Genomic DNA, 20,169 nt, shown 5'->3' on the forward strand with positions numbered 1-20,169 from the left:
CTGTCAAGTTGAAGGTACCTGTTGACCCAGGGTCTTCATTGATGAAAGAAACGTGGGTTTTCCACTCTGTCCATTTGACTTCATTAATCCTGGTTGCAGAGTACAGAAATTCTGTTGTTATTAAATCTAACCTACATTGTCTCCGTTTTATCAGTTATAGGAAAAAGAATATATTTGAGGATTTCTTTCCCTCTTTTACATTGGGAACAGAATATCACAATTAGGGATGGCAATATTTTGCATTTGTTTTGACAGAAGGTTAAACGCTTAGGTTTGCAAAAAAAACAAAATTGCTTTCCCTATCATTTTAAATTAACATTCTGCAGGGCATTATTACAAAAGGACATGCATTAAAAGTGGGTGCCGGCACTTAAAAAATAACCACCCTCCTCTGTTAAAGTAAACAAGGCAGGAAATTCACAACTACCTCGCCCCCCCACACCCCCAGTGACCCCTACTCTATGCCCAGAGTAAGGGTCACTGGGGGTTTGGGGTAGAGGTAGTAGTGAATTTCCTGCGTTGTGCAGGGGGTTGGACTAGATGACCCTGGTGGTCCCTTCCAACTCTTATGATTCTATGAGTCTATTCTAACTCTAAAGCAACAGGCCTACAGCTGTATACAATTTTGTTAATCTCTTCTCTATTAAAGTGCAGCAGCAGCAGCCATGGAACTCTGAAGTTAATTACCTTAAACATAACCTGGTATCATCGTCAGCTACTTTGCACCATTCTCCCAGCTGGAATTTCCTCCTCACCCATTTTGGCAAAAGCTTTTCCGTTTCCACAATGGTCCTGGCTCTCTAGGAGAAACAGTGGCGGCAGCATTACAAAAATGGGTTCCAGATGTCCACCAGTCAGATGAACTCTAATCTGGAGAACCGGGTTTGATTCCCCACTCCTCCACATGAGCGGCGGAGGCTAATCTGGTGAACCAGGTTGGAAGGTGATTGTAAACCGGTTTGATTCTTTCTTAAGTGGTAGAAAAAGTTGGCATATAAAAACCAACTCTTCTTCAGATGATGATGGTGCTTGATCAAAGGCGCCATGTGTGCAGTGACTTTGATGGAGGAGAGATGTGGAAGTAATCTATGCTCAAGCCTTCACTCCCACTGCCCATAACTTCGGTGTTCACTGGCCCCCAATACTTCCCAATACCACCAGTAAGCCCAGAGGGGTGCAATATATTGGGGAGAGAGGTACAGATGAGGCCTTGAGAGCCAGTGTGGTGTAGTGGTTAAGAGCGGCAGCCTCTAATCTGGAGAACTGGGTTCGATTCCCCACTCTTCCACATGACCCTGCTGCGTGACCTTGGGCCAGTCACAGCTCTCTCTGCCCCACCTACCTCACAGGATGTCTGTTGTGGGGAGGGGAAGGGAAGGGGATTGTAAGTTGGTTTGATTCTTAAGTGGTAGAGAAAGTCGGCATATAAAAAGCAACTCTTCTTCAGATGATGATGATGATGGTGCTTGATCAAAGGGAAGGAGATTGTAAGCAACTTTGAGACCCCTTAAAGGTAGAGAAAAGTGGGGTATAAAAACCAACTGCCTGCTTCTTTCTATTTTTGAATCAATGTGGTTGTGAGCCTTTTTGTTTTGCCCGCTTTAGTGGCTGGCGTCCCCAATTTGTTTCTTTTACCCCGTTTCAATGGCATTTGTGCATCATTGTTACGTAACTGACACAAAAGCATATGTTACTTTTTATAATAATGATTCTGTTAAATTTGTTAATGTGGCTGGAAAAGCAGATTGTTCCGCTTTCATCCTGAGCAGGGAAAACCCACCCCAAGCACAGAGAATTAAGTTAAATAAATTTTATTTGCAGCTAGTATGCCAGATAAAACAGGTAAAACAGAAACTGACCATACGGAGTAGATGTTTACAACCAAGGCCAACAAAATTAGGAATCACCCAATTTTACATTTCCACAGATTAAGGAAGTACATTAAGGCAACGTAGCTTCATTGTTACTGCACAGTATTTGTGATGGGTGGTGATCGGTGAGCTATCTTCCAGCAGAAACCTTTTGGTCCATTCACCCTCATCATCAGAGCCCATTTCACTAATCAAAGGGTCAATAATATTGAAGCAGGCTGTCTTGTAGAGGGGACATCTAAAAAATACATGCTTGATGGTTTCCAGCTCCCCAGTGTTACACGGGCAAAGTCTCTCCACCCTGGGGATCTTCTTTAATCTCCTAATATGGCAGATGGTAGGGCTGCACATCTGGCCAGTGTATAGGCCCTCCTATGTGTGTTCCTTTCTAGGGAGTATAAATATGCACAGGGAATTTCTATTCTGCGGCCTGCAAATATGGCAGCCGTCCTCCCTATTTACTCACCTGGAGTCTCCATATATGCTCACTTTCCTTGGATATATCCTCCACGGTCTCTCCCATCAATGCAATCAACATGTTGAGGAGCAGGACAAAGGTCAGGACGACGTAGGAGATGAGGAGGAGCAGAAACAGCACTGGGTATTTGGCCTTGTCGTGGATTTCCAAGTCGCCCAGCCCCAAGGTGAGCTCAAAGAGCTGAATCACCACCGTCCCCAGGCTGCTGTCGGAATGGCACTTCGTGTCATCCGGATAAGTATCGATCAATGCAGCAAGGGCTGTGTTTAAAGAAGAGAGGTGGGGGCACACTTTTAGTCTAATATTATGCTGCGATTCTCAAATTATATCATGGGCAACCCTGGAGGAAGTTCACCAGAAGCTTCTGCCTCTTTGGCCTTTTACGCAGGGACGTTTTAGCCAGAATCTGGAAAATGAGGGTAAAACGCGCGGGGAGAGCGAGGCGACCTCTGACGGTCGGAAAAGGCATGCATAATCAAAAGGAAGCCCCAAAGGGAAACATCCCTGCGTAAAAGGCCAAAGAGACAGAAACTTTTTTACAGGGAGAGTAATTCAGCAGTGGAATCAGCTGCATAGGGAGGTGGTGAGCTCCCCCTCACTGGCAGTCTTCATGCAGTGACTAAACAAACACTTGTCAGGGATGCGTTAGGATGATCCTGAATTAAGCAGAGGATCGGACTAGATGGCCTGTGTGGTGTAATAGCCCTTTAACAGGAGCAGTCTTCCAGCACAGATGTAAAGTATCACCCTAGATTGGTTCTTGTGGGTTATCCGGGTTGTGTAACCGTGGTCTTGGTATTTTCTTTCCTGACGTTTCGCCAGCAGCTGTGGCCGGCATCTTCAGAGGAGTAACACTGAAGGACAGTGTCTCTGAAGATGCCTGCCACAGCTGCTGGCGAAACGTCAGGAAAGAAAATACCAAGACCACGGTTACACAGCCCGGATAACCCACAAGAACCAATGAACTCTGACCGTGAAAGCCTTCGACAATATCACCCTAGAGTTTTCTGGGCAGGTTGCTTCCTGATTCTGTGTGTACCCTTCTTCCAGGAGGCTTCTTGAGATGTTAATAAACTAAACTTTGCTGTGTGGGATGCCTGAATATTTCATGAATATCCTCTACGCCCTCATCCGATAGAAATATATTACAGCCTGTATGGCCCCTTCCGACTCTATGATTCTATGGTCTAGTTAAAGCGATGGCCCTGTTCAAACCACATTTGCCCATACACTGAATGTGTAGATGGAGGAAGTATAGGGTTGCCAACCTCCAAGTAGTAGCTGGAGATCTCCTGCTATTACAACTGATCTCCAGTCTATAGAGATCAGTTCCCCTGGAGAAAACGGCCGCTTTGGCAATTGGACTCTATGGCATTGAAGACCCCCTCCATCCCAAACCCCATCCTCCTCAGGCTCTACCCCAAAAACATCTTACTGGTGGCAAAAAGGGACCTAGCAACCCTAGGGAAGTAGGATTATTCTTGTTCTCCCCACCCCTATCACTGCACATTCAGTTGAATATCTGAAGAGAGCCTCAGGCCTTCAACTGTATTCAAATAGGCAACAACAAGAAAAAAAGGTGAGACTTAACCATACAAGTCCTGGGAACCTCAAAAATTGGGCTGGAAATTATAAAATCTTATAATACAATAGATAGGATAAAAACACCAGGCCTGGAATACAGGCTACATGTAAAACCACCAGTGTCAACTGTTACAGAAATATTCAGCACAGTTGATGAGATACATAATAAACCAATAGACCAATAGACTATACGCATTTCGGCCTCTTTGGGCCTTCCTCAGTGGTCATATATATAAAACATGATTTTTAAAAACACATCTGGAAATTAGAAACCCTTATATCTTGTAGGGTTGCCAGCTCTGGGTTGGGAAATACCTGGAGATTTTTGGGGCAGAGCCTGAGGAGGGTGGGGTTTGGGGAGGGGAGGGGCTTCAATGCCAGAGAGTCCAATTGCCAAAGGGCCATTTTCTCCAGGGGAACTGATCTCTGTTGGCTGGAGATCAGTTGTAATAGCAGGAGAACTCCAGCTAGTACCTGGAGGTTGGCAACCCTAGTATCTTGTGCAGCCAGTTGTAAAGTAGTAGCACCAATCATAGGTCTTTAAGCATGGTAACTCGCTCACACAAGCATCTGTTGTAAAATTATCGATATTTCCGGATGCGTATCACACCAACCAGTGACAAAATTTATTAGCTAATAAACTTGTGTGATAATAAAAAGTAGATCATCAACCACCAGTGTCATGCTCCACCCCAAAAACCTCCTGCAGGTGGTGAAGAGGGACCTGGCAACCCTACCTGTACAACCTGTGGGCCACCAGACACATATGGTGGCCCAACAGGGATTTAAGAAGCCTCCCACTGTTACCAGTTGGCCTCCTCCAGCTCCTGGCAGGCTACCAAACTGGGCTTCAGGGCTCTCTTCATCCCAGTGGGCCATAATTGATGTATTATGAGGAACTGGTATTAACACCTCATTCAAACCACAGTAAACATTTCCACAAGTATCCCAATGCTTTTGCATGTAACCCTTCAGAGATTTTTACCTACGCCAAATCCAAGCAGGAATACAAGGTACACCAGTAGAAACTTGATCACGTCATGCAAGATGACCTGAAGAAGGAGACAAAACAGACACAATTAAGCTCTTTGTTTCCTGCTACAGCCCTGCCAGCAGACCAAGGGTGCTCCTTTGGACAATGTGACGCATTTAGGTGTGTCTAAGTGACCATCTCCTAATGCTCTGTCCAGCCCGCCAACTAAGACCCACCTCCCAGGCCCTGTACCCTGTGACCCTACTGCCTTCAGAGGCCAGGTGGCTGGTGACCAGAGGCAGGGCATTTTCAGTGGCTAAGCAGTTAATCTTGACATGACAGAGGTTCTCTGGGCTAGTAGAAAGGCAGACCAGGGAAGAGACGAGCAGAGGCGGTTTGCCATTGCCTTCCTCCGCATAGCAACTCCACTCTTCCTTGGTGGTCTGCCATCCAAGTACTGGCCGTGGCTCAGGGAAAGACAGGCCAATAAATACATGGGATTCAAACGGAGTCCTTGCCTGTTGAATCATAACACTGTAGATTCCCATAGACTGCAAGCCCCTGGTGAAATAGAGCATGTTGGCCCATCCTAGGGACATGGCCAAGACGAGGCAGGCCAGATGTTCTTTGTAAGAGGACAAGTACAAGCAGACGGAGAAGATAACCAGCAGAGCTTGGATAAAACTGTGAAAAACAACATTTTAAAAATGGTTACATGAGAAAAAGGAACCATTACACACTGGCTAGTTTCCAGAAAGGACGTTATGTACATCTATAATGGCAAAAAACAAATAAATTGGAGCCTTCTGACACTTTAAAGACTAGAAGCATAGAACCATAGAGTTGGAAGGGGCCGTACAGTCCATCTAGTCTAACCCCCTGCTCAATGCAGGATCAGCCTAGTGCAAGGGTGTTGAACTCAATTGTTACGAGGGCCAGATATGACATAAATGTCACTTGGTTGGGCCAGGCCATGCCTCGCCAGCCCAGAGCGAGAGTGGTGGGTGGTGGTGGGGGCTGCCTTGGCTGGCTTGAGGGCCACATAAGAGCTCTTAAGGGTCCGGATCTGGCCCACGGGCCTTATGTTTGACACCCCTGACCTAGAGCATCCCTGACAAGTGTTTGTCCAGCTGCTGCTTGAAAACTGCCAGTGAGGGGTAGCTCACCACCTCCCTAGGCAGCCGATTCCACTGCTGAACTACTCTTACCGTAAAAATTTTTCCCTACTGTCTAGTTGATACCTTTCCACCCATAATTGGGTGGAAAGGTAAACCCATTATTGCGAGTCCTATCTTCTATTGCCAAAAGGAACAGCTCCCTGTCCTCCTCTACGTGACAGCCCTTCTAATACTTAAAGAGAGCATTCCTGTCCCCCCTCAACCTCCTCTTCTCCAGACTGAACATCCCCAAGTCCCTCAGCCTTTCCTCGTAAGGCTTGGTCTCCAGGCCCCTGACCATCCTCGTCCACTGATCATCCACTAACACTTTTTTATTCTCACAGAAGCGTTTGTGGACTAAAGCCCTTTTTGTCATGCAGCTCATACACACCAGAAAAACGTACGCTAGAATATAAATGGGTTTGACTGCAAGGTGGATACCCAAGGTTGGGCGGAGAAGGTAAAACAACACAACAGGAAAACATTTTCATTTTAAGGCACTTACTTCGGGGTTAAAAGCATTCAAAATGATAAAACAAGGCACAACGGCAACTCATAAGGTTGATAGACTTAAACCACACACCATCCACATGGGTACAGGATGTATAATAAATTTCAAATTAGAAATCCCTCTAGGTATCAAACTCAAATTTATTAATACGGTCAACTGACCAATCACATGCCAACACATCAACATTTCCAGACTCAATAGTTTTGCACCGCAGAATCACAGACTGCCCATACAAATAAAGGTGTGAGATCAATAAAAACAACCCCTGGTTAAAATTATCATCTTAAAATTGATAAAATTGTAAAATATTCTAAAGATCATTCTCTAATAAAGCTCTGCATATTTTAATAGCAACAGCGCAGAACTTGGCAGTTTGGAGCGTAAGCTGAGGATCTTCTCCTAATAGGAGCTTTTGAACCCCTCTAGGTAGAATACCTGTAAGTTGTTCTACACTGGGCAGTCTGTTTTACCAGGTTGATACTAGCATGCACACTCCGTATGAGAGACAAATACAGCCCAGTGTAGAACAATTCACAGGTATTCCACCTAGAGGGATTTCTAATTTGAAATTTATTATACATCCTATACGCATGCCTGGGCTTGCATAAAGTTATCTTTATATGGTGATACATTTGTATATTCGTTGTGTGTGCATTATATGGGTTTTTATTTGACCACTGATGAAGGCCTGCAGACCGAAATGCATACGGTGTGTGGTTTAAGTCTATCGACCTTATGAGTTGCCATTGTGCCTGGTTTTATCATTTTAAATGTTTTTAACCCTGATATAAGTGCCTTAAAATAAAAATATTTTTCTGTTGTGTCGTTTTGCCTTCTCCACCCAACCTTGGGTACCCAGCTTTCAGTTTTTAAAGGTTGGATTTCTTCCCCCCTTTTTTTTGTTTATTGAATTTTGACTGCAAGGTGCCAGAAGGCTCCTGTTTGAAACGGGCCGAAGTTTCCTTGCTAATGGTACCTTCTCTTCTAAAGATGGGCACTCCAGCCTAACAACACGCTGCAGGTGCGGGCTCTTCAACATATGTGCGGAGCTCCCCACTTCACATGAACATATGAAGCTGCCTTTCCCCTAAATACATAACATCTAGCCAACACAAGGGTCCATGCAAAGAAATAGCAGCTTGCTTCCAGTGTTCAAAGTGCTTCATGTGCATTCTCTTGCGACAGCCCTGCAAAGTAGAACAGCATCATTTCCCCTGTATTGGAAAGGAGAGTGGGAAAGAGCTGAGGCTGGGAACACATGAACACATGAAGCTGCCTTATACTGATTCAGACCCTTGGTCCATCAAAATCAGTATTGTCCACTCAGACCAGCAGCGGCTCTCCAGGGTCTCAGGCAGAGGTCTTTCACATCACTTACTTCCTGGTCCCTTTAACTGGAGATGCCGGGGATTGAACCTGGGACCTTCTGCATGCCAAGCAGATGCTCTACCACTGAGCCTTCCTGAAGGCTACCCCATTCACTTCAGCCAAGAAAGCAGTTCCCTCTGTAATGTATCCAGAACCCGCTCTACCAGTGATGGTGATGCGCAGCAGGCACAGGTAGAAATTCTGTGCCTTCACTGGGTTGCCGATAGGGCCTGGGGGGAGCAGAGTGGCAGGGTGTACATTTGGATTCTATAGCATCACTTTGCAACTTTGGTGCACTTGCTAACGCTGATTGCAGATTTAGAACAGGTTCCCCAATACACATTCTGGAGAACTGCCCCGTTTCCCTGCCCTTCTACTTTCCCCCTCAGTTCATTTTATAGATCCAGACAAAAGCTGGATTCAACCAGAGCATTCCATTTTTAATTCATTAAGGTGGACAATTCAAGAAATGCCGGCACAAGGCACTTCAATGTACTTTACTGCTGATCAATTAACTCTAATGAGTTTTGAACAACACCCATGTTGATGGACCGTGTGGCTAGCAAATTTTAACAGGTTCCAACAAGAAGTAGATGGCTTCATTTACAAAAGAAAATAAAAGCTTTGGCATAAAGAAGACTTTTTCAACCAGAACAGCCATGTCACTTTGTGTTTTTGCACAAGATGGGGAAAATAAAATATGGAATGGAAAAAAGCAGAGGTACGCAAGCAAAGCAAGTGTGTAGAATATATTTTACAATCCCAGGGACTTTGCTCCTGACGTCAGAAAAAACACTAGGGCCTTTTATGCACGGTCTGTTTTTGCTGGATCTGCTGCTCTCTAACTGCACAGAATTTGCAGTCGAATTCTTAAAACACTCTGCACAGGGGCTTTTTGCCATGAAGAAATTCCAAGGAAGAAATTCCTTGCGATCAATTATGCATCCCCAGCAAAAATTCTGAGCTTCTGAACCATGCATGAGTCCCTCCCCCCTGAAAATGCTGCTTTGTAATTGGCTATGGTGTATTTTTAAAAAATATGTTGCCAGCCCCCGCCAGCCCTGCAGCAGGATTCTTTAATTTGATCTGAACCGAGTGGCCATTTTACAGATGAAGCAGAGAAAGGTCTGGACGACCTCCTCCCAGACCAATTTGTTTCTGCGTAACTCAATGCGGGGCGGGGGCGGGTCATAAGAACATAAAAACACTTGCATGGTCATTTGTGACATTCATCGTTCCATCAGTAGTCTTGACTTGCAAAAAAAAAAAAAGAGGCTTTCATGCCTATAAGAGGATGCGTATAAGAGAGGGCAGCAAATCAGCCTGGCTTTGTTCCAACCCACTGAGTACTGAAACTGACTCACACTCACTGTGAAACTGACCAAATAAGCAGCCGCATAGGTCGTTTGTGATTATTTCATCTTTCTCTCAACTGTTCCATCTGAAACTGACCCACACTCACTGTGAAATTGACCAAACAGGCAGCTTCATGTTATTCCAGCAGTATTCTCTCAATAATATCTTTGAGGGGAGGGGTTGGATAAGGGAGACAGACATGTGGGAGAGAGAAGCAAGAATGGCCATGGGGAATAAAACCCGAAGTGACAAGTATGCACAGGACCAGCTTTCGATTTGGGATCGAGGCAGACTTTAAACTCGGGGTAAAACAGCATCCTGAAAATGCATGGAAAATGTGAGGGGAGAGTGAGGCGACTTCTGAAGGTCAGAAAATGCATGCATAATTAAAACGAAGCCCTGAAGTAGTCAGTGTGTGTGTTTGTGTGTGTGTGTGAGAGAGAGAGACTGTGATGATAACAACCCTTGCATAAAAGGCCCAGGTCTTACATAAATGCTAACATAAAAAAATCAGGTTCTTACAGATAAATGACCCAAAGAAAAAAAGCAGCAAGGCAGCTGTTAAAGAGAAATGCCTTCCGCACCCATTTCTGGGAGGCCAGATGGTATTTCAGAGAGGCAATCATCTGCATTCACAGGCAAAACTTACAATGCAAAATGGAACCAGCCATCCGATAGAATTGATTGAAGATCAGAAGGCCTTAGCAGGAAAATGGCTACGCTCTAGGGGCAGAAATACAACAAAGAGCTTAGCAGCAGCAAACACTAAAGAGAGGAGGTGTGTATCCCATGCACAGGTTTCAAGGGAATGCCTGTTACTGCATCTGGAGAAGTTTCCCGTGTAAACAAGACCAATGCCTGAGTGTTTATTTGGGGAAAGCACTGGAGACTGCTCCAGTTCCTTCAATTTTCAGAAGCGAGGCAGGTGGTGACTGGGCTGACAGCCCTTTCCACAGGGCCAGGTGAAGAATAACTGCATTTTCTTGAGCCTTCAGGGCAAATCAACCTTGATTATTCCTTTTTTGGCTTTTGATGTTGTTGTGCTTCTTACTGCTGGAGCTGCGCTTACGTTCTTTTTAAACTGATTTGTTTGCCTGGTTTTTAACACCTCATAAAGCCCCTTTGGAGACAAATAGTGGCAATGCAGGGCAGAAACAGTTTAAAATAAAAATAAAATAAAATATATGCAAAATGCAAACCATGCATCACAACTTGCCATAGAGAATCTGGGGGAAAGCAAAAAATGTAACCATTTCTCCCTACATCTATATCTTTTGCATGTACGATATGTCAAAGACCACGGAGCATCCGTAGGTGACTCATTTGCAGGTACCTCTTTGATGGCAATAAAGGTGGCCCCCAGCATCACGATCACTTGCCCCGACAACTGCAGCCAGCCCAGGTTGTCCGTCAAACCCAAAGGATAAGGAGGAGGCTGAAAAGGAGAAAGGCAAGAGAAATGGACCAGCAGGCATTGCGTGCAAAACGTGATGCAATGCAAGTCTGATGCTGTGTCGTCGTCACTCAACGGCTGGTAATATCCAGTGATACCTGGCATGCATGAGACTATCCTTGAACTCATGAAGCTGCCTTATACTAAATCAGACCCTTGGTCCATCCAAGTCAGTACTGTCTACTCAGACAAGCAGCAGCTCTCCAGGGTCTTTCACATCACCTACCTGCCTAGTCCCCTTAACTGGAGAAGCCAGGGATTGAACCTGGGACCTTCTGCATGCCAAGCAGAGGCTCTACCACTGAGCTACAGCCTCTCCCCAAACTTGATCCTTGCCCATCAAACTCCCCAAACTGCTCCCATGTAGTCTCTTCACCTCCAACTGGAGGCTGGTTCACACAAATAGGCAGCCACATTTTGTTCCACGTGGCCATGAAAACCCTCCAACATAGTATGCATCATGACTAGTATTCATTTTGACTAGCAGCCATGGATACCCCTCTCCTCCATGAGCATGTCCACTCCCCTCTTCAAGCCTTCCAAGTTGGCAGCCATCACCACATCCTGGGGCAGGGAGTTCCACAATTTAACTGCTGAACTCACTGAATTTGTGATGGTCTGTGTTTAAAAGAAGGGCCTTGTTTGTTATGTTAAAAATATGATAGAAAAACACAATTGCCTTAAAATCTCTCTCCCTCTTAGGGCTGCCAACCTCCAGGTACTAGCTGGAGATCTCCTGCTATTACAACAGATCTCCAGCCGATAGAGATCAGTTCACCTGGAGAAAATGGCAGCTTTGGCAAATGGCATTGAAGTCCCTCCCCTCCCCAAACCTTGCCCTCCTCAGGCTCCGTCACAAAAATCTCCCATCGGTTGCGAAGAGGGACCTGGCAACCCTACTCCCTCTGGGGGATGGGTGGGGGTATCGGATCAGCTGCGCTATAGGTGCGCTTCGTTGCCACCACCTGTGCATTGGTAAATAAACCCGTGGTTCCAAAACGCCATGAGCCTCTAGGACAGTGGTTCCCAACCTTTTTTTGACCAGGGACCACTAGGACTTTTTTGTTCGGTGCAGGGACCCCAAGGTTCAAAATAAAATTCCGAGAATTTGAAAATAAACTTTAATCATAACTGTTAGTTAAACATTAAACTTAGAATAATATTTGAATATGTTTTTCTTTATAATAGAGAACTTTTAATTGAAAAGATTAATTTATTATGGGTTTATAACTTTGTTTCGCGGACCTTAATTTAGTTCTCGCGGACCCCTGGGGGTCCACGGACCCCCGGTTGGGAACCAGTGCTCTAGGAAGAGTGAAAAGAACAGTGTGCGTGCCACCCCCAGACCTTTTCGCTGCTCAGAGAAGCACGGTCTTTTAAAAAGCCAGACGTCTGACACCGGAGAGGCAATCTCACTGACCTTCTCTTCGTCAGGCCGGTAGTAGGAAACCAGCGTCAGGATCACGTTGTACATGAAGTATAAGGTGCACGAGAGAAAGAAGACGTGTCTGGCAAAGTGCTTCCACTTCATCCGCAGCAGGGAGTGCAGCGGCTCCAGAGCCAGCATCTCGTGGCGGTTCTAGGGAAGAGAACGGTGGACGTGAGCAGCTCAATCTGCGGGCTCAGGCAGCCCCTGGAAGAGAGCGCCTTGGGCAGCCGGTGGGGTGTGGGGGTTAAGAGGGTCGGATCCAGGTTTGAATCCCCGCTTGTGCCATGGAATCTCACTAGGAGGCCTTGGGCCAGTCACACTCTCTCAGCCTAGCCTACCTCACAGGGTTGTTGTGAGGATAAAATGGAGGAGAGGAGAATGGTGTAAGCCGCTTTGGGACCCCTTCGGGGAAAAAATCGGGGTACAAATGAATTAAATATATAAATAAACCAGAGTGGGCTGTGGAAGGTTTTCAGGAGCCTCAGCTTAGCTGACCAAGCATTCAGGATCCCTAAGAATTTAATGAGTTTCTGTTTAGTAGCTTTCCCAACACACCTTTCTTGTAGGCAAAGCCAGAAAAATGTTACAAATTTCATGTTACAAATGTTGTTTATTGCTTTCATAGATATACATTGTTGGTATCAAAGAATGTGCCCTGACCTGGATGGCCCAGGCTACCCTGATCTCATCAGATCTCAGAAGCTAAGCAGGGTCAGCCCTGGTTAGTATTTGGATGGGAGACCACCAAGGAATACCAGGGTTGCTGTGCAGATGAAGGCACTGGCAAAACCACCTCTGTAGTCTCTTGCCATGAAAACCCCCAAAAAGGGGCCGCCATAAGTCGGCTGCAACTTGAAGGCATTTTAAACACACACACCAAAGAATGTAGTTGATGCCTTGGTTGGTTGGAGTTTTTAAAATGATCTGAGCCAGCTTTTCTGGCTAACTAGAAATGGATTTGTCATAATCCTTTGCCAGGCGTATTGCTGCACTTTTCCAGGTATAACAAAAGAAAAACAATATCAGTCCCAGAGAGGCAGCCCTATTAATCAGCAGCAGCAATACCTATTACCTATTACCTATTTCACCCTAAAGATGCTGGACTCTTTTTTAATTTTTTTTTAATTTTTTGTATAAAAGGGTACAGAAAGAAAAAAGGAGGGATGGGGAACAGGGGTAAAGTATATTTCATCGTCCGGGCCCCAACTTGATCCAGGCTTAACAGGAAAAAAAAACTAATATCAAAGCTTCTAACTTTCAACTAAAACATTAAAGCTTCTTAAAACTCACTAAAACATAATATCTCCCTCAGACCTCAACGTGACTTGATCTAGAAGGAAACTGGTACCCTAACTTCTATTGTTTAAACTAAACACTTAAAACCTCCTAAATCTCACAAAACATGTTCTTATAAGCCATTGGTATCTTAATGTATAAAGTAATTCATTTATCAAGTGAATAGTAATCATAAAACAATTGCCATCACAAAGCCATCTACTGTTTTCTTGTTGACCTAGCCATCAATGCAAAATCCGAAAGTTTAATATACCACTCTGTGATGTCAGGAATTATGTTGGACTTCCAATACCTAGCATAAACAATTCTGGCTGCAGAGGTTGCATATTGATAAAGTTCTTTATGAACCGAGTTAAGTTGTGGAGGGGTTATACCCAACAACATAAAGATGCTGGACTCCTGCTTTTATATCCTCTTCTATTAAATCCTTTTCGATGCCCACTACGGTTGCCATCCTCCAGATGGGCCTGGAGATCTCCTGGAATCACAACCAGACTTCAGTGATCGGCTCCACTGGAGAAAAAGGCAGGTTTGGAGGGTGGACTCTATGGCCACTTATGCACGGGAGGTTTTGCCTTGGGTTTGTTGCTCTCTAGATGGACATTTTTCCCATCCAAATTCTCAAAACTCTGTATGGGGGCTTGTTGTTGAGTTTTGAGAATTCGGATGGGAAAAAATGTCCATCTAGAGGGTGGCAAATCCAAGGCAAAACCTCCCGTGCATACCGGTAAGTGGCCTATTGGCATTATACCCTCCTGAAGTCCCTCTGTAACAGTAGCTATGATTATCACTAACCTTTTCTTGCTGAGTTTGCAAGCTAACCAAGAGTTCAAGCACTTTTCAACTGTCAATAAACTTTATTTCCTTCACGTTACTTTCATCTTGGACAGTTAATTGAAACAGTTACAGAAAAATTAGATCAACTGCTTTTTAATAGAGGTTAAGAATTGAGAATAGTCTTATCTTGCTACATCGGATTTAATTCATATGCACATGCTGATTGGCTTATTTGCTCTTCTGTTGATTATCTCATATTTAGCTATAAACCAATCAGTTATCTAGATAAAAATTACATGATTACAATAGATCAGATCTAGAGAAAGATAAGATTGATAATTTTCTATAAATGTGCACTACTGTGACAAGCAAATCAGATTTCTCCAGATGGAAGTCTCAGAAGAAGAGGTGAGATTTCTGGGTGTATAACTCAGGCTTTTTGATAATCCCTAAAAGTAGTGATACAACAAGCTGAAACCTAATTTGCTTTTTAAACTATTTCCTGCTATAATATAATTAAGCAATGCTAGGAACTTTGATAATTTTAGCATCCATCTTTACAGTAATTGTAGGGTTAATTTTTATTTTGCTTGCATTTTCTTCTGTCTTGTTTAATAAAGAGGACACTTTCTTATCTCCATAAATGATAAAAGTTTGTGCGGGTTTTCTGTCTGGTTTGCTGTTAAAAGTTCAAAGAACCGTACTTGATCCCCTGACTCTTTTGTATTATCAGAATTAAAGGTTGATAATCACCCTTTAATTGATAAATCCTGGACACACAAGCTAGGACCTCACATATCAACTATGATGCCCTAAATGCCCAGAAATCCTCTGGTCTAATTCAAAAATTTTACTGGCACAAAGGGCACATTCCTGCTGCAATAAAGATCTTTAAGGCTAAAACCCTTACTCAAATTACATATGGAGATCAATTGAGCATTACTGGCAATACAACCATCATAGAAAGGGTGCAGACTAAGTTTTCAAGGAAAATCTTCCAGGCGCCGAATATTATCTTAAACGTGGCACTGAGAATTGAATCTGGGATGATCACAGTTCAGGCCAGACTTTGGGTCATCATATTTATGTTTTGGTTAAAACTGCAATATCAAAAAAAAGGGGCTAATAACCCTGATTCTAACAGATTCATTCACAGCATCTTGGCAAATAGCGCTCAATAAAAAGCTGGGTTACTATGGGCTTTCCTGTCAATTTCTTTTAACAATGACCTTTGAGAAGGCAAAGGAGCTTCTTAAGAACGGAGTAGCTGAGGTAGAGAGGCAACATGATCTAAATAAGATTTAGAATCCTCTCTTTAGAAAGGATCTGCTTATCAGGAATATTATCATGTCATATCTGTCTGACATTACACATCATGAATATCACAGAGCCTTTACACTTCCTCAGCATAATGCCCTGCTTTCCACATTCCTAGATTGGATATATAATAAATGACCATTATAAGCACGCAGATGCAGATGCAAACAGGACGCGCTTGAAACCACCGAACACGTTCTATTTGAGTGTAAATTATATGATCATATCCGCACAGGTTCATTGATTCCATTATTAAGTGGACTGCCCTAGATCTCTGAGAAAACGTCTAGCGCTCCTTTTATCAGACTCAATAGTCATCTGTTAGCATGGCCAGATTCACTTGGCTAGCATTGAAAATAAGGCAGAGATCGCTTAAGACTCTACGATAGTCGAGGAAATAGAGAATGTGTTCTGTGTGTACTGTATATATTTATATACTCAATGTATGTTTATATTTATTAGATTTAACCTTTGTAATTTTTGCTATTATTAAGCATTGCAATTTTAATTATATACAGTGCTTGTTTTACTTGATACTAACTAGATATGTACCTCAGTAAATTTTCCCATTTTTAAGCATTTTAATTTTAATTTTAATTGAATTTTGTACTTGTTTTACCTTATACTATTCAGTTATGTAAATTTGCTTTGTTTGGTGCTTTGGACTGCAAATAAAATGATTGATTGATTAATAAATCCTGGAGAACTCTGCTGCTAAAAAGTTTTGCACAGGCAAAGCCTTTAAAAGTGTTTAGTTCAGATCCTCTAACTGGACATGGGAGGGAATCTCTTGTTACACTTCGCCTCCCCAAATCCTCCGCCTCCCCAAATCTACCCCCAAATCTCCAGGAATGTGCCAATCTGGAGGTGGTAAACCTAATGCCCACTGTTTACATTTTGGTTGACCCCTGTAATTCCTAGATATGCCGATAAGCCTCTGGAACATTTTGTTCCTGCAATGATGCCTTTGTTGGAGGGCACACGGACTTACCCCAATGTTCGTGTTGTACACTATGATATCCAGAACCGAGTTGGCCGTGGTGGTATCTAACTCTGTCAAGTCATAAAGAGAGGACTGGACAGGCCCATAAGCCCAGTCGGTGAACTTCCTGGAAAGGCTTCGGTGGGCTTTCTCCTTGATTTCTCTGGCCAAAATGTATTTCAGTATCTAAAGGAACAATATAGTAATCAGGGCACAAGCAAAATCCTGGCTTGAAAGAAGGCAGACAGTACAGGAGACCAGCAAAATGTACGTCAGGAGCCCATTCCAAAAGCATAAATCCCTTTGATTGGAAAAAGGGCATCTTTCTCTCTCTCTCCTTCTGTGTTGAAACCACACACGAAAACATGAATAATCAATGTGAATTCTCTCTCACAGGCATACACAGATGCACACACATGAAGCTGCTTTATACCAATCGGACCATTGGTCCATCAAGGTCGGTTCTGTCCACTCAGGCTGGCAGCGCCTCTCCAAGGCCATCATGCAGAGGCCTTTCACATCACCTACTGCCTGATCCTTTTAACTGGAGATGCCGGGGGTTGAACCTGAGAACTTCTGCATGCCAAGCAGAGGCTCTACCACTGAGCCACGGTCCCTCCCCCAAATACCCACACAGTTATTGGGAGTGAAAATCATCACATAGGGTTGCCGACCTCTAAAACGGCTTCCCAGCCTCCATGCAACCTATCCTTGTAGCTCTGCCCTCCAGAGTGTCCTGCCATCTCCCTCTCCTTCCTTGGGAGCATGTTTTACCTCCAGCTTTCCCGTTTTCGCAGCCAGCTGCAAAGGCGTCAGCCCGTCCTTGTTCTTCATCATCTCCAACGCTCGGCTTTTACTCTTCAAGAGAATGATGTCGTACATCGTCCTCACAAAGTCGTTTTGCGTTTTAAAATCTTCCGCCACGGTCACCAAGGCATGCAATATATTGTTCCCCCTCGAATCCTGGGATGTGATGTCTGTCTTGCTGTTCTCCATCAGCAGCTGAACAATGTCCGGCTGGTTGGTGCAGGCGGCCAATGCCAGCGGGGTTTCACCTGCAGAAACATTCTCCCATGACTGGACAGTAGGATTTTTTTAGGGTAGACTTTTCCTTGGCTTTCCTTCCCCAGCTGCCCCACAGTTAAGACCTCCCATGTGGCCACCCTCCTTTCCCAAGTGTGGCTTCTTTCTCTTCCCCCCCTCATACCCTACTCCTTTTCGCTAGGGTTGCCAACCTCCAGATGCAGCAGGTTAAAACTTGCTGCAGCATCACCAGGCAATTTTCTCATCCCCCCAGCACCTTTTAGAGTGTGTGTGTGGGGACCATATTGCCTGGTAGGCTACAGTGTGGGCCCTTGTGGCTATTTTTAAATGGCTACATTTTACTCTGAAGAAAAGAAGGGGGGCTGCACCAAGGCCAAACAAAGGCAAGGAAACAAATGGTGCCGAGGGAAACTAATTCTGTAATAATTTTATAACCCCAACACATTTCAATTGCAGCTTCATCAGGGGGAATCTTTCCGATTCTTTGTAGTAATGTTCCCATGCATGCATTAAGAGGGCACATGCATTCAAAACAATGTGAAAGGTCATTTATGCATGGGTACTTTCACTCTCATTCATCCCCCATCTGTCACAGTTGTTCCTTGGAGTTATGCAAGAGTCCTCCGTCCATTAGAGATGACCTCGCTGCCAGCCCTCACAAATCCCAGGACTTGCCATTCCTCCATTAACCCGATTCTTCCATCTCCCCTGAGCTCAGCCCGCTTGAAATCCCCATGCATAAGGCAAAGCGCAGGACGCGGAAGCTTGGTTTCTCTCCCAGCAAGCACTACAGCCAATTACATAGCAGCATGTCAAGGGGTGGGGATTCAAATGCTTCCTGCTTCCTCTGAGTTCTTTCTGAGCAGAAGAAAGGCTTTCAAAAACGAGGCGTGGGTTTCTCCACCCCTCTCCCGTTCCTTTTAGAGAGCTCCGTTTTGTTATGCTTTTTGACACGGCACTTGGGTTTCCGCGGAGGGGGGGGGACGGGACTTTTCTCTCACAGTAAGCACTACAGCCAATTACAAAGCAGTGTCTCAAGGGGCGGGGACTCCAATGCTTCTTGATTTGAGACAGCTGGTGCATAGATTCACGACAGGAAAGTGTGGGTCCAGCGAGCAACGAACCTCAGGTAAAACTCCCAGGCATAAAAGACCAAAGATTCCGCCTGACGAAGCTGAAACGCGAAACACGTTGGGGTTATAAAAATAATAAAAGAATCCGTTTCCCTCTGCACCGTTTGTTTCCCTGCCTTCGTTTTACATTTTAGTCTAAAATGGTAACAGGGGTTGGACCTGTGACTTCTCCAATGTGTAGTTTGGCTCTCAGTGCTTGTTTTGAAGAAAAACGCCTTTCTTATTCCTCTGTGGCTCACGGCGAGGTTCTTCACAGGCTCTCTTAGCTGTGCTGAGCATATTCCCCTTCCCACAGCCTCACAGATCATTCAGACTCATCAGTCACTGCACATACCAAAGTAAAAACCTTCATGCTTGCGTTTAGGGTTGAAGAAGACCCCCTGGGCATGGGCATTCACGTCAGCTCCCTTCTCGATCAGGGTCTGAGTAATGTCAAACTGCCTTCTTTCGATAGCGATGTTTAATGCTGTCTGCCCTACCGGTGAAAAAGAAGAAATCCTTGCTCATGGGTCACAGGAAGAAAAATATTTGGATGGGAAACCAAACAACAGTCCAATACCTTCATCTAGTCAAGCCTTCTCACACCCTACATTATCTTGTTATCAAAGCTACAGCAGACATTCTTGACACTTGCTAGTCAAGTTACTTCGACAAGTTGAGGCTAGCCTCCCAATGAACTTTTAAGTCTCACTGGTTAAAAGGAATTAATTAAGAACGCTGGCGGGTGGGGAGGAATTGTTACTTTTGAGTTTAATTGTCTTATGGCCTCTTGTTCTTATGGCCTTGCCCAGCAGCAACCTGAAATCTGAATTTGAAATTATTCATGGCATAGAGACAACAAATAGAAAGTTCCCTTTTCCCCCTGTATAACATAACTTGAGGTCGGCCAGTGAAATTGATGGGCAAGAGGTTCAGGACAGGCAGACATCAGGAAGGACTTATTTGCACAACACACAGAAGCAGAAGCAGAAGAGTTGGTTTTTATATGCCAACTTTCTCTACCACTTAAGGAAGAATCAAACCAGCTTACAATCACTTTCCCCTCCCCACAACAGACACCTTGTCTGGTAGGTGAGGCTGAGAGAGCTCTAAGGGAACTGTGACTAGCCCAAGGTCACCCAGCTGGCTTCATGTGTAGGAGTGGGGAAACCAATCCAGTTCACCAGATTAGTGTCTGCTGCTCATGTGGAGGAGCAGAGAATCAAACCTGGTTCTCCAGATTAGAGTCCATTGCTTTTAATCACTACACTATGCTGGCTCTCGATAGGCCTTTGATGCAGGGACGTTTCCCCGCGGTCACCCCCGCCGACTGCTTCGGGGCTTCCTTTTGATTATGCCTGCCTTTTCCATCTGTCAGAGGTCACCTTGCTCTCCCCACGCATTTTGCCTGTGTTTTCAAGATTCTGGCTAAAACAGCATCTGGAAAACATGGGCAAAATG

The 20,169-nt window shown here is 44.5% G+C and overlaps 1 protein-coding gene across 1 annotated transcript in view; it reads right to left on the reverse strand.

Moving 5' to 3' along the window:
- Positions 1–20,169, reverse strand: part of TRPV3 (transient receptor potential cation channel subfamily V member 3) — a 40,188-nt gene that overhangs the window by 1,365 nt on the left and 18,654 nt on the right. The window contains exons 6-16 of the mRNA XM_056865026.1: positions 19,064–19,204; positions 17,327–17,607; positions 16,562–16,738; positions 12,172–12,330; positions 10,632–10,733; positions 9,948–10,021; positions 5,425–5,590; positions 4,919–4,985; positions 2,338–2,609; positions 688–800; positions 19–89 (exon numbers count right to left, since the gene is read on the reverse strand). Of these exons, the coding sequence (XP_056721004.1) occupies positions 19–89; positions 688–800; positions 2,338–2,609; positions 4,919–4,985; positions 5,425–5,590; positions 9,948–10,021; positions 10,632–10,733; positions 12,172–12,330; positions 16,562–16,738; positions 17,327–17,607; positions 19,064–19,204 (1,623 nt within the window). The remainder of the gene's footprint in view (positions 1–18; positions 90–687; positions 801–2,337; positions 2,610–4,918; positions 4,986–5,424; positions 5,591–9,947; positions 10,022–10,631; positions 10,734–12,171; positions 12,331–16,561; positions 16,739–17,326; positions 17,608–19,063; positions 19,205–20,169) is intronic.

This window comes from Euleptes europaea, chromosome 19 (genome assembly GCF_029931775.1).
Source record: "Euleptes europaea isolate rEulEur1 chromosome 19, rEulEur1.hap1, whole genome shotgun sequence".
Taxonomy (NCBI): Eukaryota; Metazoa; Chordata; class Lepidosauria; order Squamata; family Sphaerodactylidae; genus Euleptes; species Euleptes europaea.